General features: G+C 45.5%; 1 protein-coding gene across 1 annotated transcript; it reads right to left on the bottom strand.

The window, feature by feature from the left end:
• Window positions 1-15,679: 15,679 nt before the first annotated feature.
• On the bottom strand, window positions 15,680-16,612 carry LOC128823607 (olfactory receptor 52E2-like). Its single transcript, XM_054005882.1, has one exon. It carries the CDS (start codon window positions 16,610-16,612, stop codon window positions 15,680-15,682), a length of 933 nt encoding a protein of 310 aa, XP_053861857.1.
• Between the last annotated feature and the right edge of the window lie 1,563 nt (window positions 16,613-18,175).

Raw genomic sequence — 18,175 nt, 5'->3', positions numbered from 1 at the left:
AATGTGGCCAGTCTTATGTTCTTATCTAAGTCTCCTTTTTCTTCTCTGGGTGCTGCACCTCATCATCAATGAGTCCCACGTGCCTCAGTACCTCAAATGGTCCCTGCCATTGAACCAGTAGTTGGAACTGCAACTTGGTAGTAACAAGAACACTCAATCACCCAGTTTGAACACTCACAGCTGGACTTCTTTTTTGTGGGCCTTTCCTGATAGCAAAAAGGAGGCAGGGGAAGAGTTTGTAGCATTGGATCCCAAACACAAACACTGGGACCAAACTTCTTTAACATCACCATGAAATTTCTGTGAAACCAACCCATCAGTTTGGGGATGGTAAGTCAATGTTTCTGAGTGTCATTACCTTCAGTAGATTGCACAGTTCTTTCATTAGTTATAGTTAGGTCCTTGATCAGTAAGGATTTCTCAGGGTATTTCCACCTGGGAGAAGAATTTCATAAGCTCATTTGTGATGGTAGGTGTGTAGTCCCCTCTCCTGTTCACTGGCCCAGTATGAGGTTGTTCAAGATAAAGGAAGCCTGACTTGAGACTTTGTACATAACTTTGGGAAACTGGGCCTGAGGCTTCTTTGTGTGCTCTGCGTTGTGTGTCAGTGTGTGCTTACCTCAGACCAGACCCACTCAGACAAACCACAGGAACAAGGTTCTATTCTGTAAAGAACATGGAACTGGAATACAGTGCTGCAGCCACCTCTCTGCTTGCCTGCTACATGTTCCCAGCTCAGTCAGGGCTGAGACCTCCTGCTGGGAGGGCAGAGGGTACATCCTGGCAGGAACCAGGAAGTTCTCCCAACATACCTCAGTTTTTAGTTCATAGCTTGTAGTTCCCAGGGCTGCTGTTGAAGCACACTGGACCTTGGGCTACAGGTGCATTGGAGGAGCACAAGTGGATGGCTTTGGAGTATGTATTGTGTAGTCAAGGATTCATAGATTCATAGATTCTAGGACTGGAAGGGACCTCGAGAGGTCATCGAGTCCAGTCCCCTGCCCACGTGGCAGGACCAATGAGGATATGTTGATATCTCATAGTGCTCCTCTCTAGATGCCCCCAAAAGTCCATGCTTATCATTTCAAATTGGTTATCAACATGGGGGCATGGAATGAGAGGGGCTTTAGATATTCCCTTAAGACTAGATAGTGTAGTAGAGGGAGCGAGATACTTTAGTATGGGGGCTGTTGCAAGATCTGAGGCCTGATAAAGAGGCTATGAACCAAAGTCAGGCCAGGTATTAAAGCAGCTGTTCCCCAGTTCATTGTCCAGTACATTAACTTGGAAAAGCTGTTGCTAGTGTACCAGGCATTAGAGATTTAGCTATATGCAAGCTATTGCAGATCCAGCCCAATCTAGTACAAGATAAGATGCTGAGACTAAATATCCCTATTCATTATTTTGCCAAAGATAGCAGGACCAAGAAGAGGCAACAAACGTGCAATGAAACACAAAAGATGGTACTTAAGTTGCTTGTCTCAGTCTACACACAGTGACTCTGTAGATATGTCTACTTCCACCCTTTCGTGTTCTCTGTATGTATAAATATCTTCTTTCTGTGTGTTCCATTCTATGCATCCGAAGAAGTGGGCTGTAGCCCACGAAAGCTTATGCTCAAATAAATTTGTTAGTCTCGAAGGTGCCACAAGTACTCCTGTTCTTTTTGTAGATATGATGTAACTTAGATTTGTAGTGTGGGGCCTCAGGCAGTTACCCTGTTTGCTACCTCCTAGTGCTGACCATGAGGTTGAGCCCCCGGTTGCTGGCCTGGGCTGCTCTAGTCAGGAGGGTGGTGAGCAAGACAGCCCAGTGTCCAAGGGGCCACTGTACGGCTACCACCACCTGCTCAAAGCTGGTAAGGAACGCCTCTGGGTCATCACCAGTGCCCATCTTAATGAGTTTACCAAAATTGAAGTGGGATTTGAAGTCCCACTGTCAGATTCCTCACTGCCCCTGGAGACTGGAGAAAAGACAACGTTTGTTGCACCAGACATTGCTGCTGATCCATGTCCTATTTCTGCACAGAGGCACTGCTGGCTGCCTGGCCTCTCTCCGGGAGCTGGGAAGCTCAAGAGTTGCCCCTTTCCCAGAGTTGGCCCCATCTAACTGGAGTTCCCTCCTTTTAACTCTTCCTCCAATTCTGGCATGATTTGAGCATGCGGTGGGGTGGGGCTGCTCCGGTCCAAAGCAGCTTCTCAACCCCTGCCATGCTGGTCCGGGATTATCTGCCCCATCACACACACAGTTTCAAAATCTGTTGCCATTTTTTCATCACCAAATGCCTGAGCCATTGACTAGATGCCTTTTGAACACATCCCCATCCCCAAAAGCCTTTTGACATTTCACTAGCTCAAGGGAGGCCTTGTAAGATGCAGCCAGTCTTGTAGTTTGTGCAGTTCACAGTTCTATCGGTATGTTGCTCTGCTTTTGAAGTTTCTTTTTCCAGTCCTTAACTAGAGAGAGACGTGACTTTCTGGGATACTGCTTGTATTTTGCCCCGTGGATCATGTTATAATGTCGGCTGAGCATGTACTGCTTTGACACACAAGGTGCTGTGAATGTCCATTACTTTCAGTGAACATGTAACCTTCCTCCCACTTAGGGCTGGTCCACACTAAGCCCCCAGTTCGAACTAAGATACGCAACTTCAGCTACGTGAATAATGTAGCTGAAGTCAAAGTATCTTAGTTCGAACTTAAAGGTACTTACTGCAGGTCCACACGCGGCAGGCAGCTCCCCTGTGGACTCCGCCTACTCCTCTCGCGGAGCAGGATTACCCGCGTCGACAGTGAGCACTTCCGGGATTGATTTATCACATCTAGACAAGACGCGATAAATCGATCCCAGAAGATTGATTGCTTGCCGCCGAACCAGCGGGTAAGTATAGACGTACCCTTAGTGTGAAATGCTCTGTCCTCTGCATCAGCTTTTCTTTCCCTAACGGCAGCCATTGCCATTGCTTGCACCTTGCACTTAGATTACTGGTACACGGCACATTTTATTTTGGTTTTTGGACTGTGGTATAATTTTAGCTGTTATTGTACTCCTTTGACACAGCTATCGTAGGCAAACAAGGTCCTGTGGTTGTCCATTACTTTCAGTGAACACATAACTTTCTTCACACTTGCTGTTACTTGAACCCTTTTGTGACATTGCACCCCATAATTCTTTATGGAAATATGCTTATGAATGTATATATGACATAACTGGAATATGTTGGCAGTCCCAAGGGGTTTCTGTGATCCAACCCATCACACCTTTAGTTTAGATTACTGTTGCACCACATTTTAATGTGACAGGTGTAAAATCCAGAAAGTAAATGCCACAATAAACACAATGCAAAGCTCTGCTCAGAGCATGCCACAATTACTGCGAAGCTACACCATGCTATGACTTACCTTATGCTTCCTGGGGAAGTGGAATACAGAAATTGACAGGAGCGCTCTCTCCCATTGATTGAGCATGTCTTCATCAGACCTGCAAAATTGATACTGCTGCATCAATTGCAGCAGCGCCAAAAGCATACCCTCAGGGAGGAGACTCCAGCAGTGGCCTCACACCGAGTAGCCACCATGGGGATCAGGGAGTGCAGAGAGCTTACAATTGTTTGGGGGTTGGACTGAATCATCCCATGGGCTTTATAGCTGGGGCCTGTACCTTGGTGGCCAGCCTCTCAAAAAAGTCATAGAATCACAGGGTTAGAAGGGACTGCAAGGGTCATCTAGTATAATCCCTTGCCAAGAAGTGCTTCTGCTACACTCTGTCCTCCTCCTTCAACCTCCAGTCATGTTCCAGGAACCATGCCCCCATTCTCTCCTCCAGCTGGGCTACCTCCCTCGTCCTCTGCAGCTGCCTCTCCTCCCTCTGTCTCTATCTTGAACTCCAGCTGTTCCTCTGCCCTGGCCACATTGTCCTGCAGCATTTTGTCCTTTTCCTTCTCCCACAATGGTTGAGTGTCTGGTCCCCCAGACTCCTGGTTCCTTTTCTCTGCCCATCTGAGGTGTGTTAGTATCTAGAAGTCGTACAAAAGCATAACGTACAAAAATCATAAAAAGTTACTAACCAAAAGCCTTTTTATTTTGGGAATCTACATATTTGTTGCCCTATATATATATTGAAACAAAAAAAAGAAAATCTTTGTCCTTCAGTGAAACTAGTGGGTGAAGGGAAAATGAACTCAATAATGGAATGTGTGTAATCTTTTACCTTCCTTCTTACCCTTGTGGTCAGTGATGTGGAGAGTTGTTAATTTGTTACAGCTGCCTAGTGCTACTGTTCTTGGAGCTCCCGTGTTAGCTGCCTGAGCAGACGATGCAGCTTGCCAATTCAGCAGACTTTGATGTTACTCATAGAGACAGACTAAAGGTTCGGTTCAGAGGCGAAGGCACTTGGCCAGGTTTATTGTTGATGAACCAAAATGGAACCAGATTGCTGGCACTTAGTTTAAAAACTGCTCTATGACCTTTTCAATGTTAAGGGCTGGGGGAAAGCAAACAGGTGCGGAGGACCACATGGTTCAGATATCCCTTACGAGAGGATCTATTAATAGAGAATCTCTATGTCCTAATAAGGATGAGAGGATGGAAAATGATAAAATGCAGGTGGCATCTGATCAGAAATAGTCAAATGAAAAAGAGTCAAATCAATTACATCATGTAATGGCAGACAGCTAAAAGGAGACAAGTTCTTAAAGTGCTTATATACCAATGATAGAAATCTAAATAATAAAATGGGTGAACTAAAGTGCCTCATATTAAATGAGGATATTGATATAAGAGGCATCACAGAAACTTGGTGGAATGAGGATAATCAATGGGACACAGTAATACCAGGGTACACAATATATTGGAAGGACAGAACAGGTCATGCGGATGGGGGAGTGGCACTATGTGTGAAACAAAGGGTAGAATTAAATGAAGTAAAAATCATCAGTGAATTAAACTTTACCATAGAATCACCAAAGGCTCTTAAGCAAAGTAAACTGCCATGGGATAAGAGGGAAGCTGCTCTCATGGACTGGTAACTGGTTAAAAGATAGGAAACAAAGGGTAGGTATAAATGGTCAGTTTTCAGAATGGAGAGAGGTAAATAGTGGTGTCCCCCAGGGGTCTTTTCTGGGTCCAGTCCTATTCAACATATTCATAAATGATCTGGAAAAGGGTGTAAACAGTGAGGTGACAAAATTTGTAGATGATACAAAATTAATATTTAAGACCCAGGCAGACTGCAAAGAGATACAAAGGATCTCTCAAAACTGGGTGACTGGGCAACAAAATGGCAGATGAAGTTCAATGTTGATAAATGCAAAGTAATTCACGTTGGAAAGCATAATCCCTACTATAAATATAAAATGATGGGTCTAAATTAGCTGTTACCACTCAAGAAAGAGATCTTGGAGTCATTGTGGATAGTTCTCTGAAAACATCCATTCAATGTGCAGCGGCAGTCAAAAAAGCAAACAGAATGCTGGGAATAATTAAGAAAGGGATAGATAATAGGACAGAAAATGTTGTAATTCCACTATATATATCCATGGTATGCCCACATCTTGAATACTGTGTGCAGATATGGTGGCACCATCTCAAAAAAGAAATATTGGAATTGGAAAAGGTTCAGAAAAGGGCAACATAAATTATTAGGAGTATGGAATGGCTCCCGCAGGAGAAGAGATTAATAAGACTGGGGCTTTTCAGCTTGGAAAAGAGACAGCTAATGGGAGATATGATTGGTGTAGAGAAAGTAGATAAGAAGGTTTTATTTACTACTTCTCATAACACAAGAACTAGGGGTCACCAAATGAAATTAATAAGCAGCAGATTTAAAACAAATAAAGGGAAGTATTCTTCACAAAATGCACAGCCTGTGGAACTCCTTGCCAGAGGACGTTGTGAAGGCCAAGACTATAACAGGGTTAAAAAAAGAACTAGATAAATTCATGGAGGATAGGTCCAACAATCTCTATTAGCCAGGGTGGGCAGGGATGGTGTCCCTAGCCTCTGTTTGCCAGAAGCTGGGAATGAGCGACGGGATGGATCACTTGATGATTACCTGATCTGGTCATTCCCTCTGGGGCACCTGGCATTGGCCACTGTCAGAAGACAGGATACTGAGCTAGATGGACCTTTGGTCTGACCCACTATGGTTATTCTTATGGTCTTATAAAGCAGGGTATTAGTGCTCTGTCTTAGTGGTTACACATGTATGCCCACGAAAATAGTACTAGCTCAGTCAACACACCAGGATCCTGTCCTCTAGGCCAGCACAAATATACCCATCCTATGGCTTCCCCTTTTATACCTTGATCCAAAAAAGTTGTGTAGCACACTCCAGATGTTGTTAGTTACCACCCTTATCCTTGTACCTGATAGAACAAAACAACCTCATCCATTATTTCATTATTCCCTCTTTATCTTATGAGGTGTTGCTGTGTCCCTGTACCATCTCTGTAGAACATGTTTACATAGTTACTTGAAAGATCTGTGTGTTTGTGTACCGTCCTCTCGGTCAGGAATGTGCTGTCTTGGTTCACTGGCACCTGGTTTAACTGAAATGTACCATTAAAACAATATTCACCCAATATACACTTGGCTTAGAGTTAACACACCTTTACTTAACAATTTAAGAAAACATGAAAGAACAGATTAAGATTAATTAAAATGTCACAACCAATTTAAATCAGCAGGGGACACTTCAAAATGTCACCAATTTACATTTACACTGTCACCAGTTACCTTTCTCTCTGCTTGATTGTGTGCATGTGGAGATATTTAAGCCCAGGACAGCACTCTGTCCGTCCAGTAAAACAGTCTGGACCAGGCAACAAAGGGCAGAGCAATTCTAACTTTGGGTTCTTTCCAAGCTGCACAGCCCCTCTGAAGACAGGAGTTGTTATAACCCTGGATTCAGCAACAGTCTCTACCATGGCTGCAATGAAGCCCAGCGATCATCTCCATGGCTCCCTGGGTTGATCAAAGCCCCAGCAGGCTCTCAGCAGCAGTTTCTGGCTTGGACAGAACTCCACAAAGCAATCTCCATTCTCCTGAGTGGGATCCCAGCCCCCCTCCAAGGTGCAGACTACCGCATGCTCTCCCTGTATCCCTTGGAGTGGAAATCTCTCCCCCTCTCTCTTTTCCAAGGCAGCATGGGAGATGTAGTCTCCAAGGCTGGATTGTGGCACTTGGTGGTATTCTAGTTGGGAAGATCCTAAGTTCAGAGTCCTCTCTAGTAGAAGGCGCCTACATAAACATACCATCCCGACTAAGGAGCTAGTCACCACAGGACTGCAGTCTCTGTGCTGGGAGCAGCTCACAACACCTAGTCAAATTTAGGGTGACCAGATCTAAACTATTGGGACACATGGGTGTGTGTGATATATTGTATCATACATAAATCCACAGAAAACAAATTGATATTAATAGTAATGAGTGATCCATCCTGTCATCCAAATCTCAGCTTCTGGTAATCAGAAGCTGAGGACACCCAGAGGATGGGGTTCTATCCCTGCCCATTGTGGCTAACAGTCATTGATAAACCTATCCTCCGGGAACTTATCTAGTTCTTTTTTGAACTGCATTTTAGTTTTGGCCTTCACAACATCCCCCCACAATGAGTTTCAGAAGTTGTCTGTGCGTTGTGTGAAGTAGTATTTCCTTTTGTTTGTTTTAAATCTACTGTCTATTAATTTCATTAGGTTCTTGTGTTATGTGAAGGAGTAAATAATACTTCCTTATTTACGCTCTCCATATCAGTCAAGATTTTATAGACCTCTGTCATACCCCCCTTAGTCATCTCTTCTCCAAGCTGAAAAGTTCCAGTCTTATTAATCTCACCTCATTCAGAATCTGTTCCATATCCTTAATCATTTTTGATGCCCTTCTCTGCACATTTTCCAATTCTAATATATCTTTTTTGAGATGAGGCGACCAGAACTGCATGCAGTATTCAAGGTGTGGGTGTACCATGGATTTATATAAAACCGTGACCTACCTTCCATAACGGTTGTTTTTCGAGATGTGTTGCTCGTGTCGATTCCATTCTAGGTATGTGTGCACCCACACATGTGCGGCCGGAGACTTCTGCCCCAGCAGCATCCGTAGGGTTGGCAACGGTGCCCTCCTGAGAGCCCATGCGGCGGCCCCATGCCCTCTCAGTTCCTTCCTGCCAGCAACTCTGACAGAAGGGCAAGAGGACGGGTAATGGAAAGGACATGAGCAACACATCTCGAAGAACAACATTTATGTAAGGTAGGTAACCGTTTTTCCTTATTCGAGTGCTTGCTTATGTCAATTCCATTCTAGGCGACACACAAGCAGTATCACTGTGGCAGGCTCAGAGTTCATGGTCATGCAGCTTGCAACACTGCTCTGCCAAAGCCAGCATCATCTTGGACTTGCTGGGTGAGCGCACAATGAAATGTAAACGTGTGGATAGACAACCAGGTAGCGGCCCTGCAGATATCCTGAATTGGCACCTGGGCCAGGAAGGCTGCTGACGAAGCCTGAGCCCTAGTCGAGTGGGCAATCATGGTCGCCGGTGGAGGCACCTTTGCCAGGTCATAGCAGTAACAGGTGTAGGCCATGATCCAGGACGAAATCCTCTGCACAACCCTGGGTGACCTCTCATCCTGTCTACCACTTCAATGAACAATTGCGTTGACTTACAAAATGGCTTGGCGTTGTCGATGAAGAAGGCAAGCGCCCTCCTGATGTCCAGGGAGTGCAATATCCATATCATCAAGAATTACAATATAATTACAATATAATATATAACACTGCTAACACAATATATTGTAGACATACATTTATAATTAATCCATAGTATTAATTAAAAATGGTTTGATCTTATTATCCTTATTATCTCGTTTTCATTTGATAACGCACCAAGGCATAATTACACATTAAAACTCAGATAAAATGGTAATTAATGCTGAGCCGTAATCCATATTTAAACCTACAGATTTGTTTGTACACCAAACAAATAACACAGGTAAAGAGAGCGGTTTTTTTATTCTGTCAATAAATCAACTTCACAATTTGCATACATGTCGGACGTGCCAGCAGTCTCCTTCTTCTTTGATGACTTCGCCATAGTCAAGACTTGCTTCTGATCAATCACAAAGCTGTAGAAGTCCTTGCAGCTCAGCCGGAAATTCATTTTGCCAAGGGCTGCACAATGCACCAAATCTATTCTCCTTCTATTCCGGACATTAGTTCATGCACCTTTTATGATTGAAAATCACACACTCTGCGTATGAATTGCTGACTGGCACACTAAGCACATAATGAACTAGCTTTGTCATGTTCAGTAATTCAGTGCTACTGTGCTTGTTTCTCAGTACTTGAGACCAGAGTTCCCCAATTGAGTATTTGCCAGGCCCCATCTCGGAGTTGATGACTTTGATGACACAGTACTCATCCTAAAGCTGATGAAGATCCACTGTTTTCTGTAGATTTACAGCTGTCATGGCCACAGACAGATCCCTATTAGAATTCCCTATTAACTTTGATGTTCAAGCACTGGCGACTGGACAAGCAGCCAGTTGTCGAAAAAATGAACCATTTCTTCAAATATTGGACCAACATACTGTAAAATTTCATGAAGTCTTTCAGGAGATATTGAGCAATGAGAGGCAGCATTTTAGTTAATGCATTTTTAACTTTTAAACATCAGCAACAGAAGAATGACAAATTCTTTGGAAAATGAGAGTGTGACAGTATGTGAAGTGTATGCCATATGAACAGTCTGAGAATGAAGCCAAACAGAGAACAGTATCATTGAAGACTTTCAGGACATTCTGGGAGAGAAACAGATGAACCTCAACTTTGCTAGGCCCCTCAGCATGTTCACCATTTTCCATGTCGGAGAAAAGCATCCATAGAGGTTTTGGATACCCTTCACAGCTAATAGAAACAAAGTAGCTCTTAGAAAGAACAGGAGTACTTGTGGCACCTTAGAGACTAACAAATTTATTAGAGCATAAGCTTTCGTGGACTACAGCCCACTTCTTCGGATGCATATGCATATGCTCTAATAAATTTGTTAGTCTCTAAGGTGCCACAAGTACTCCTGTTCTTTTTGCGGATACAGACTAACACGGCTGCTACTCTGAAAAGTAGCTCTTAACACCCTGCCACATATTTAGAAGCCTGTTTACTGCAGCCCCTCCCTGCAGCTCCCAGCTATTTGGTACATGTGCTGTTAGTTGGTCCCCTTTCAGTCCCTCTCTCCAGCAAGTGCTGCGGGTTGGGGAGAGGCAATCTGTAGGCAAACCCTGCAAGTACCACACAGGGAGATAGAAGGGGACAGTAGCCAAACCCTTGCAGAAAACTGAGGGGTTATGTGACCCTGCATACACCCGTAGAACTATAGGCCATGAAGGACCCTCGAGAGGTCATCTAGTCCAATCCCCTGCTCTCATCACAGGACTAAGTATTATCTAGACTGTTCCTGACAGGTGTTTGTCTAACCTGCTCTTGAAAACCTCCAATGATAGAGATTCCACAACCTCCCTAGGTAATTTATTCCAGTGTCTAAGCACCCTGACAGTTAGGACATTTTTCCTAATGTCCAACCTAAACCTCCCTTGTGGCAATTTAAGACCATTGCTTCTTGTCCTATCCTCAGAGGTTAAGGAGAACAATTTTTCTCCCTCTTCCTTGTAACAACCTTTTAGGTACTTGAAAATGGTTATCATGTCTCCTCTCTGTCTTCTCTTTTCCAGACTAAACAAAACCAATTCTTTCAAACTTCCCTCATAGGCCATGTTTTCTAGACCTTTAAACATTTTTGTTACTGTTCTCTGGACTTTCTCCAATTTCTCCACATCTTTCCTGAAAGGTAGCACCCAGAACTGGACACAATATTCCAGTTGAGGCCTGATAAGTGTGGAGTAGAGCGGAAGAATTACTTCTCATGTCTTGCTTTCAACACTCCTGCTAATACATCCCAGAATGATGTTCGCTTTTTTTGAAACAGTGTTACATTGTTGATTCATATTTAACTTGTGGTCCACTATGACCCCCCAGATCCCTTTCCACAGTACTCCTTCCTAGGCAGTTATTTCCCATTTTGTATGTATGCAACTGATTGTTCCTTCCTAAATGGAGTACTTTGCAAGTGTCCTTATTGAATTTCATTCTGTTTACTTCAAACCATTTCTCTAATTTGTCCAGATCAGTTTGAATTTTAATCCCATCTTCCAAAGCACTTGCAACCTCCCAGCTTGGTATCATCCGCAACCTTTGTAAGTGTACTCAGTATGCCACTATCTAAATCATTGATGAAGATATTGAACAGAGCCAGACCTGTAACTGATCCCCGTGGGACCCCACTCGTTACGCCCTTCCAGCATGACTGTTAACCACTGATAACTACTCTCTGGGAATGGTTTTCCAACCAGTTATGCACCCACTTTATAGTAGCTCCATCTAGGGTTGCGTTTTAGGGTGACCAGGTGTCCAATTTTTGACCAGAACACCCGGTTGAAAAGGGACCCTGGTAGCTGCAATCAGCACTGCTGGCCGGGCCGTTAAACGTCTGTTCAGTGGTGCTGTGGAGTCAAGGCAAGCTACTCCCCACCTGTTCCAGCCCCGCCCCCGCTGTGCCCCGGAAGCGGCCAGCAGTTCCAGCTTCTACCCGTGTAGGCCATGGGGCTCCGCATGTTGCCCCCGACCTGAGCACTGGCTCCGCACTCCAATTGGCTGGGAACCAGCCAATGAGACCTGGGGGGGGGGCAGTGCTTGCAGGTGAGAGCAGCAGGTGAAACCTCCCCCCAGGAGCCGGACCTGCTGGCCGCTTCCGGCCTAGGGCACAGCACAGAGGCAGGACAAGCAGGTAAGCCCGTGCCCCAATCCTGAGCCCCCCACAATCTGGAGCTCCCTCCTGCACCTCAAACTCCTCATCGCGGTACCACCCCAGAGCCCACACCCAGAGACTTTACCCCCTCTGCACCCTGACCCCTGCACCCCAGAACCTGCACCTCCAACCCAGAGCATTCACCCTCTCCCACACCCCAATTCTTCGCCCGAGCCCAGAGCCCCCTCACACTCCATCCTACCCCAGGCCTCTCACCCCCTCCTGCACCCCAACCGCCTGCCTCAACCCCCAGCCCACTCCCGCACTCTGAATCCCTCATCTCCAGCCCCACCCCAGAGTCTGCCCCAGCCTGGAACCCCCTCCCACACCCAGAACGCCTCATTCCTGGCACCACCCTGTTGCCCACACCACCATTGAGAGCCCTCACCCTCTCCTGTACCTCCTGCACCAGCCCAGTGAAAATGAGTGAGGGTGGGGGACAATGAGCCACCGAGGGAGGAGGAATGCAGTGGACAGGGCCTCAGGGAGGGGGAGGGCTAGGGCACTCAGTTTTTTGCCAGTAGAAAGTTGGCAACACTATTGCATTTCCCTAGGTTTTTGATGAGAAGATCATGCAAGCCAGTATCAAAAGCTTTACTAAAGACAAGATATACCACGTCTTCCGCGTCCCCCCATCCGAAAGGCGTGTTACCCAGTCAAAAAAAAAAAAAAAAAAAGCTACCAGGTTGGTTTGACATGATGTAGAGGGGTTTGGCCGGGGCTTGTTCCTCTCCAGGTCAACGGGGAACCACACCACCTCGTTATGTCCTCACAGTTGCTGGCAGGGAATCAGTCTGGCCGTGGGAGTGTCTCGCCGTGGCAGCAGTAGAGGTTGTTCATGTCTGGCCGGTGGTCAGCGGGTACCAATGAGTCAATGCCTCAGGCCTTAGGCTGTGGCTGAGCAGCAGTTTGTACAATTAACAGGCCCAGCAGGCCTTGGTTCAGGGGAGGGCGGCAATGAGTCAACGGCTCAGGCCCTCAGGCAGGGGCTGACAGAGGCAGGTAAATAGCAAGCCCAGGCTCTTGGCTCAGAAGGGCCTGGGAGAGGAGGAGACGGCCACCCGTGAGGGGATGGCAGGGGGGACGCAGGCCCTCCCACTCCACTGCATCCCAGCCAGGGCCCTCGCAGCAGGAGAAGACCCTCTGCTGTGTCAGTGGGGATCCTGGCCGCAACACAGTGACATTGGCTCTGGCAGTGCTGCAGCCTGACTAGGGTTGGCTGCCCCGGGCTACTTCCGAACTCCCCCTCTGGAGGTACCTGGGTCTGGACAGTGTCCTCTGGGGGAGTCAAGCACCATGGGGTCCTCAGGGTGACTGGCGAGGGGCAGGCTTGGCAACTCCTTTGGGTAACTGGCAAGGGGCAGGCTGGACAGCTCCTCCAGGCTCTGGTTAGCATCAGGTGTCGACAGGTCAGGCCAGTCCTTGGATCCGCAGGAGTCTCCCAACCGGGAGCTAGGCCAGAAGCATCTGGCCTCTCTGGCGGCTACTCCACGAGTGAGCTCTGTGGTTGGGCTTTTATACTTCCTGTCCGGAGCCTGACCCTCTGAGGGGTGGGTTCAGAGCTCTCTAGCTCTGCCCACTCTGGTGTCCAGAAGGGCTCATCCCTCTCTGGGGCGGCGGGGCACAACACCGCCTTGTTACACATGAATTGTTTTTCACAAATCCATACTGATTGTTACTTATCACCTTATGTTTGCCAATGGATTGCTTAATTATTTGCTCCATTATCTTTCTGGGTACATATGTTAAGCTGACTCATCTGTTATACCCCAGGTTGTCCTTATTTCCCCCTTTATAGATTGGTGCTATATTTGCCGTTTTCCAGTCTTCTGGAATCTTTCCCGTCTTTCATGACTTTTCAAAGATAATCGTTAATGGCTCAGATATTGCCTCAGTCAGCTTCTTGAGTATTTTAGGATACATTTAATCAGGCGCTGGTGTCTTGAAGACATCTATCTTGTCTAAGTAATTTTTAACTTGTTATTTCCCTATTTTAGCTTCTGATGACAACTCATTTTCACTGGCATTCACCACAACCTTCTTGGTGAAAACTGAAACAAAGAAGTCATTAAGCACCTCTGCCACTTCCACATTTTCTGTTGTTATTCTCCTTACCCCTCATTGAGGACTTGTCTATATTTACGAGCTGGTTCGGCGGCAGGCAATCGAACTTCTGGGTTCGATTTATCGCGTCTAATCTGGACGCGATAAATCGAACTCAGAAGTGCTCCCCGTCGACTCCCGTAATCCTGCTCGCCGCGAGGAGTACGCGGAGTCGATGGGGGAGCCTGCCTGCCGGGTCTGGACCGTGGTAAGTTCGAACTAAGGTACGTCGACTTCAGCTACGTTATTCACGTAGCTGAAGTTGCGTACCTTAGTTCGATTTGGGGATTTAGTGTAGACCAAGCCTGAGTAATGGGCCTACCCTGTCCTTAATCTTCCTCTTGCTTCCAATGTATTTGTAGAATGTTTTCTTGTTGCCCTTTATGTCTCTATCTAGTTTGATTTTGTTTTGTGCCTTGGCCTTTCTAATCTACATGCTTGTATTATTTGTTTATATTCATCCTTTATAATTTGACCTATTTTCCACTTTTTGTAGGACTCTTTTTCGATTTTTAGATCATTGAAGATGATCCTTAATAGGCATCAGGTTTAAAACAAATAAAAGGATCTTTCTTCACAGAACACACAATCAACCCATGGAACTCCTTGCCAGAGGATGTTATGAAGGCCAAGACTTCAACAAGATTAAAAAAAGAACTAGATAAATTCATGGAGGATAGGCCCATCAATAGTTATTAGCCAGGATGAGCAGGAATGGTGTCACTAGATTCTGTTTGCCAAAAGCTGGGAATGAGCGACAGGGGATGGATCACTTCAGGGGTGGCCATATGTTCGAGATATTCCACCCCAAACTGCTAAACTTGGTTGTCCTGTTTCACAAACTCCAACATGAAATCTCAACACCTATTTTTTATGTCTTTGATCACAGAAATGGCTAGTGTGTATTGTAAAAATTCCATCTGAAAAGCAACTCCAAAATCATCTGTGCAAGGCGGTACATTTTGATTTAGGTGGGTACGATTTGGGAATGATTTAGTTGGGGTTGGTCTTGCTTTGAGCAGGGGGTTGCAGTAGATGGCCTTCTGAGGTCTTTTCCAAACCTAATCTTCTATGATTCTATGTTATTTGACTCAAAGACGATATCATAGCAAAAACACACAGTTTCATAACTGTCAAAAACAAGTTCTCGTAGAATGTCCTCAATTCCTGCAGCAGCTTTCCTGTTATTAGCACTTTCCAAATGAAACATTTGATTTATCTTCCAGGCTTCCTGAAGGACTGGACATAGAAAGATCAGGTACATTTTGTTCACCGGATCACTGCACATATGATAAAGAAGTTCAGCCTTGTAGTTTCTTTATTTGACTTTGGCAATCGAAAAGCATAGCTTCTGTTTGTCCGAACTATATCCAGAACCCTGTTCACACAGGGACTATTGGAGAGCCACTTTGTGTCAGAAAGCTGCAGTGTCTTTTGGTGTTCTGGAAGTCACAGAAGGGCTGAGTAACAGGATGTGTGGGAGTGGGGAAGGATGGGTGATGCTGATAGGAAACAGGTGATGGTCAGAGAGAAGAAACTCAGCAACAGAGAGAACAGTGCTCAATCGTGGAGTGAAAAGACCATAGGTGTGAGGGAGTTCTCAGACTGTAAACTCTCACAATGTTGGGCTCAGCCAAAATGAAGAAAAGCATCCTTGACTAATGAAGAGATATCCTTCCTCCTCTTGTCATGCAGGTTTAAAGTCAGTGGCCCCCAGTGATCACCTTCTGCATTTGCCCACTTTGTCACGAAGCTCTTTGGTTTTGACCCCATAAATGATAGGGTTGAGCATGGGTGGTACGATGAAACAGAGGTTGGCCAAGATTATATGAGTGTGCGGAGCGATGCCCTGACCAAACCGATGTGTCAGAATGGAGAAGAAGATGGGAGTATACGATGTCAGCATGACACAGATGTGGGCTGTGCAGGTTTCGAGGGCTTTAAGGTTGGCTTTCTTGGAGGAGATTCTGAGGACAGCCCTGATGATCAGACTGTAGGACAAGCCAATGAGTGTCAGGTCGAACCCAATGACTATAACTGCTATCAGCAAGCCATACACCCTGCTGATTGTGATGTCCCCACATGACATCTTTGCTACAGCTATGTGATCACAGTATGTATGGGGGATTATCTGGTTCGCACAGAATGGCAGCCTGCGCAAGAACAGGGGCTCGGGCAGAATGAAGAAAACAGCTCTTGTCAAACCCACTAGCCCCAGCTTAGCTATTCGTGTGTTGGTGAGGATGGTGGCGTATCTCAGAGGGCTACATATGGCGATGTAGCGATCAAAGGCCATTGTCACGAGGATGGCTGAGTGCATAACAGCAATCGCATACAGGAAGAATGTCTGGGCAAGGCAGCCATTCACAGTAATGCCTTTCAAATTGAACCAAAATATAAACAGTGCCTTTGGCACAATGGAGGTAGACATGCCAATATCTGTGAGCGCCAGCATGCAGATCAGAAGGTACATCGGCTTGTGCAGGCTCTGTTCTTTGCCTACAACAAACACAACTGTGAAATTTCCCAACAGGCTGATAATGTAGAACATAAAGAAAGGGATGGAAATCCAGACTTGAGCAGCTTCCAGGCCAGGGATACCCATTAGGATGAATAATGAAGTGTCAGAAGGGGTGAAGTTGAAAGCTGCCATGAGGTGATTGATGCATCAATTGGGATCAGAAACGGTCAAGGTGTCTGTGAAGGGAGAAAAGCAGAGTGCGGGCGGTTATATGCTTTATAACAAATACTACGGTTAATATTTATAGTTATTAAAAATATGGAAAGGGCAGTGAGTTGCCAACATTTACAAATGATACCAGAATATTTAGATCACAGTCAAGTCCAAAGAAGTTTTCAGAGGGACCTAACCAAGCCGGTGAAGGGACAGCATGATGGCAGATGAATTTCTATGTCAATAAGCTGTGATGTGTATGCCAATTGATGGGAAAAGCTTGAATTCCTCAAACACCTAACAAGGTTCTAATTTGACTGTATGAACTCTGGACAGGAAGCAAAACACTGGGATCCAGGAGGAATAGGGTGGCGACTCATACAGAAAATACAAAAGCATGAGATCAGTCAATGCTTCACCCTTCTCTGGACTCCTCTGTGTCATACTAGGCACATTTCTGAGACAGGATATTACAGAACTAGAGGTGGATCAGGGAAGGGCAATGAAAATGATCAAAAGCCTGGGGAAACTCTCATATGGAGAGAGGTTGAAAAGACTGATTTTTGCCTTAGAAAAGAGATGTATAAGAGGGGATACGAGAAAAGTCTGTAAATTACTGACTGGTAGAGAGTATATCAAAATGTGTTTCCACATCTCATAACACAAGATAAAGAGGACATTCAATTAAACTGAAATGTGGCATATTCAGATCATGAAAAATGTGGAATTAGACTGAAAAAAACAATGAAGAGTTCAATGGCACCTTAAAGACTAACACATTTATTTGGGCATAAGCTTTCTTGGGCTATAACCCACTTCATCAGAGGCATGGAGTGGAAATTACAGTAGGCTGGTATAAATATACTAACACATGAAAAGTTGGGAGTTACTTTACCAAGTGGAGGACCACTGCTAACGAGGTCAATTCAATCAAGGTGTATGTGGCCCACTCCCAACAGTTGATGAGAGGGTGTGAATACCAAAAAGTGGGGGAAATTACTTTTTATAGTGAGCCAGCCATTCCCAGTCTCTATTCAGACCCAGTCTGATAATGTCAAGTTTGCAAGATAGTTTGGCCAATGTACATGGCAGAGGGGCATTGCTGGCACATGTTGGCATTCATCACATTGGTAGATGTGCAGGTGAGCAAGTTCCTGATGGTGTGGCTGATGTGGTTAGGTCCTATGATGGTGTCCCTTGAGTAGATATGTGGACAGAGTTGGCAATGGGGTTTGTAATAGGGATTGGTTCCTGGATTAGTGCTTCTGTTGTGTGTTGCTGGTGAGTATTTGCTTCAGGTTACGGGGCTGCCTGTAAGAGAAGACTGGTCTGCCTCCCCAGGTCTGTGAGAGTGAGGGATCATTTTCCACAATAGGTTGTAGATCATTGATGTGCTGGAGAGGTTTTGGCTGGGGGTTGTAGGTGATGGCTAGTGGTGTTCTGTTCCTTCCTTTGTTGGGCCTGTCCTGTAGTAGGTGACTGACAGAGCCAGATGGGTACCCAGAAATCTGTTTCTTAGGGCTTGGCTACATCTTCCCCATA

The sequence above is a fragment of the Malaclemys terrapin genome, chromosome 1, assembly GCF_027887155.1.
Source record: "Malaclemys terrapin pileata isolate rMalTer1 chromosome 1, rMalTer1.hap1, whole genome shotgun sequence".
Classification (NCBI taxonomy): Eukaryota; Metazoa; Chordata; order Testudines; family Emydidae; genus Malaclemys; species Malaclemys terrapin.
This window is presented reverse-complemented; position numbering and strand designations above follow the sequence as displayed.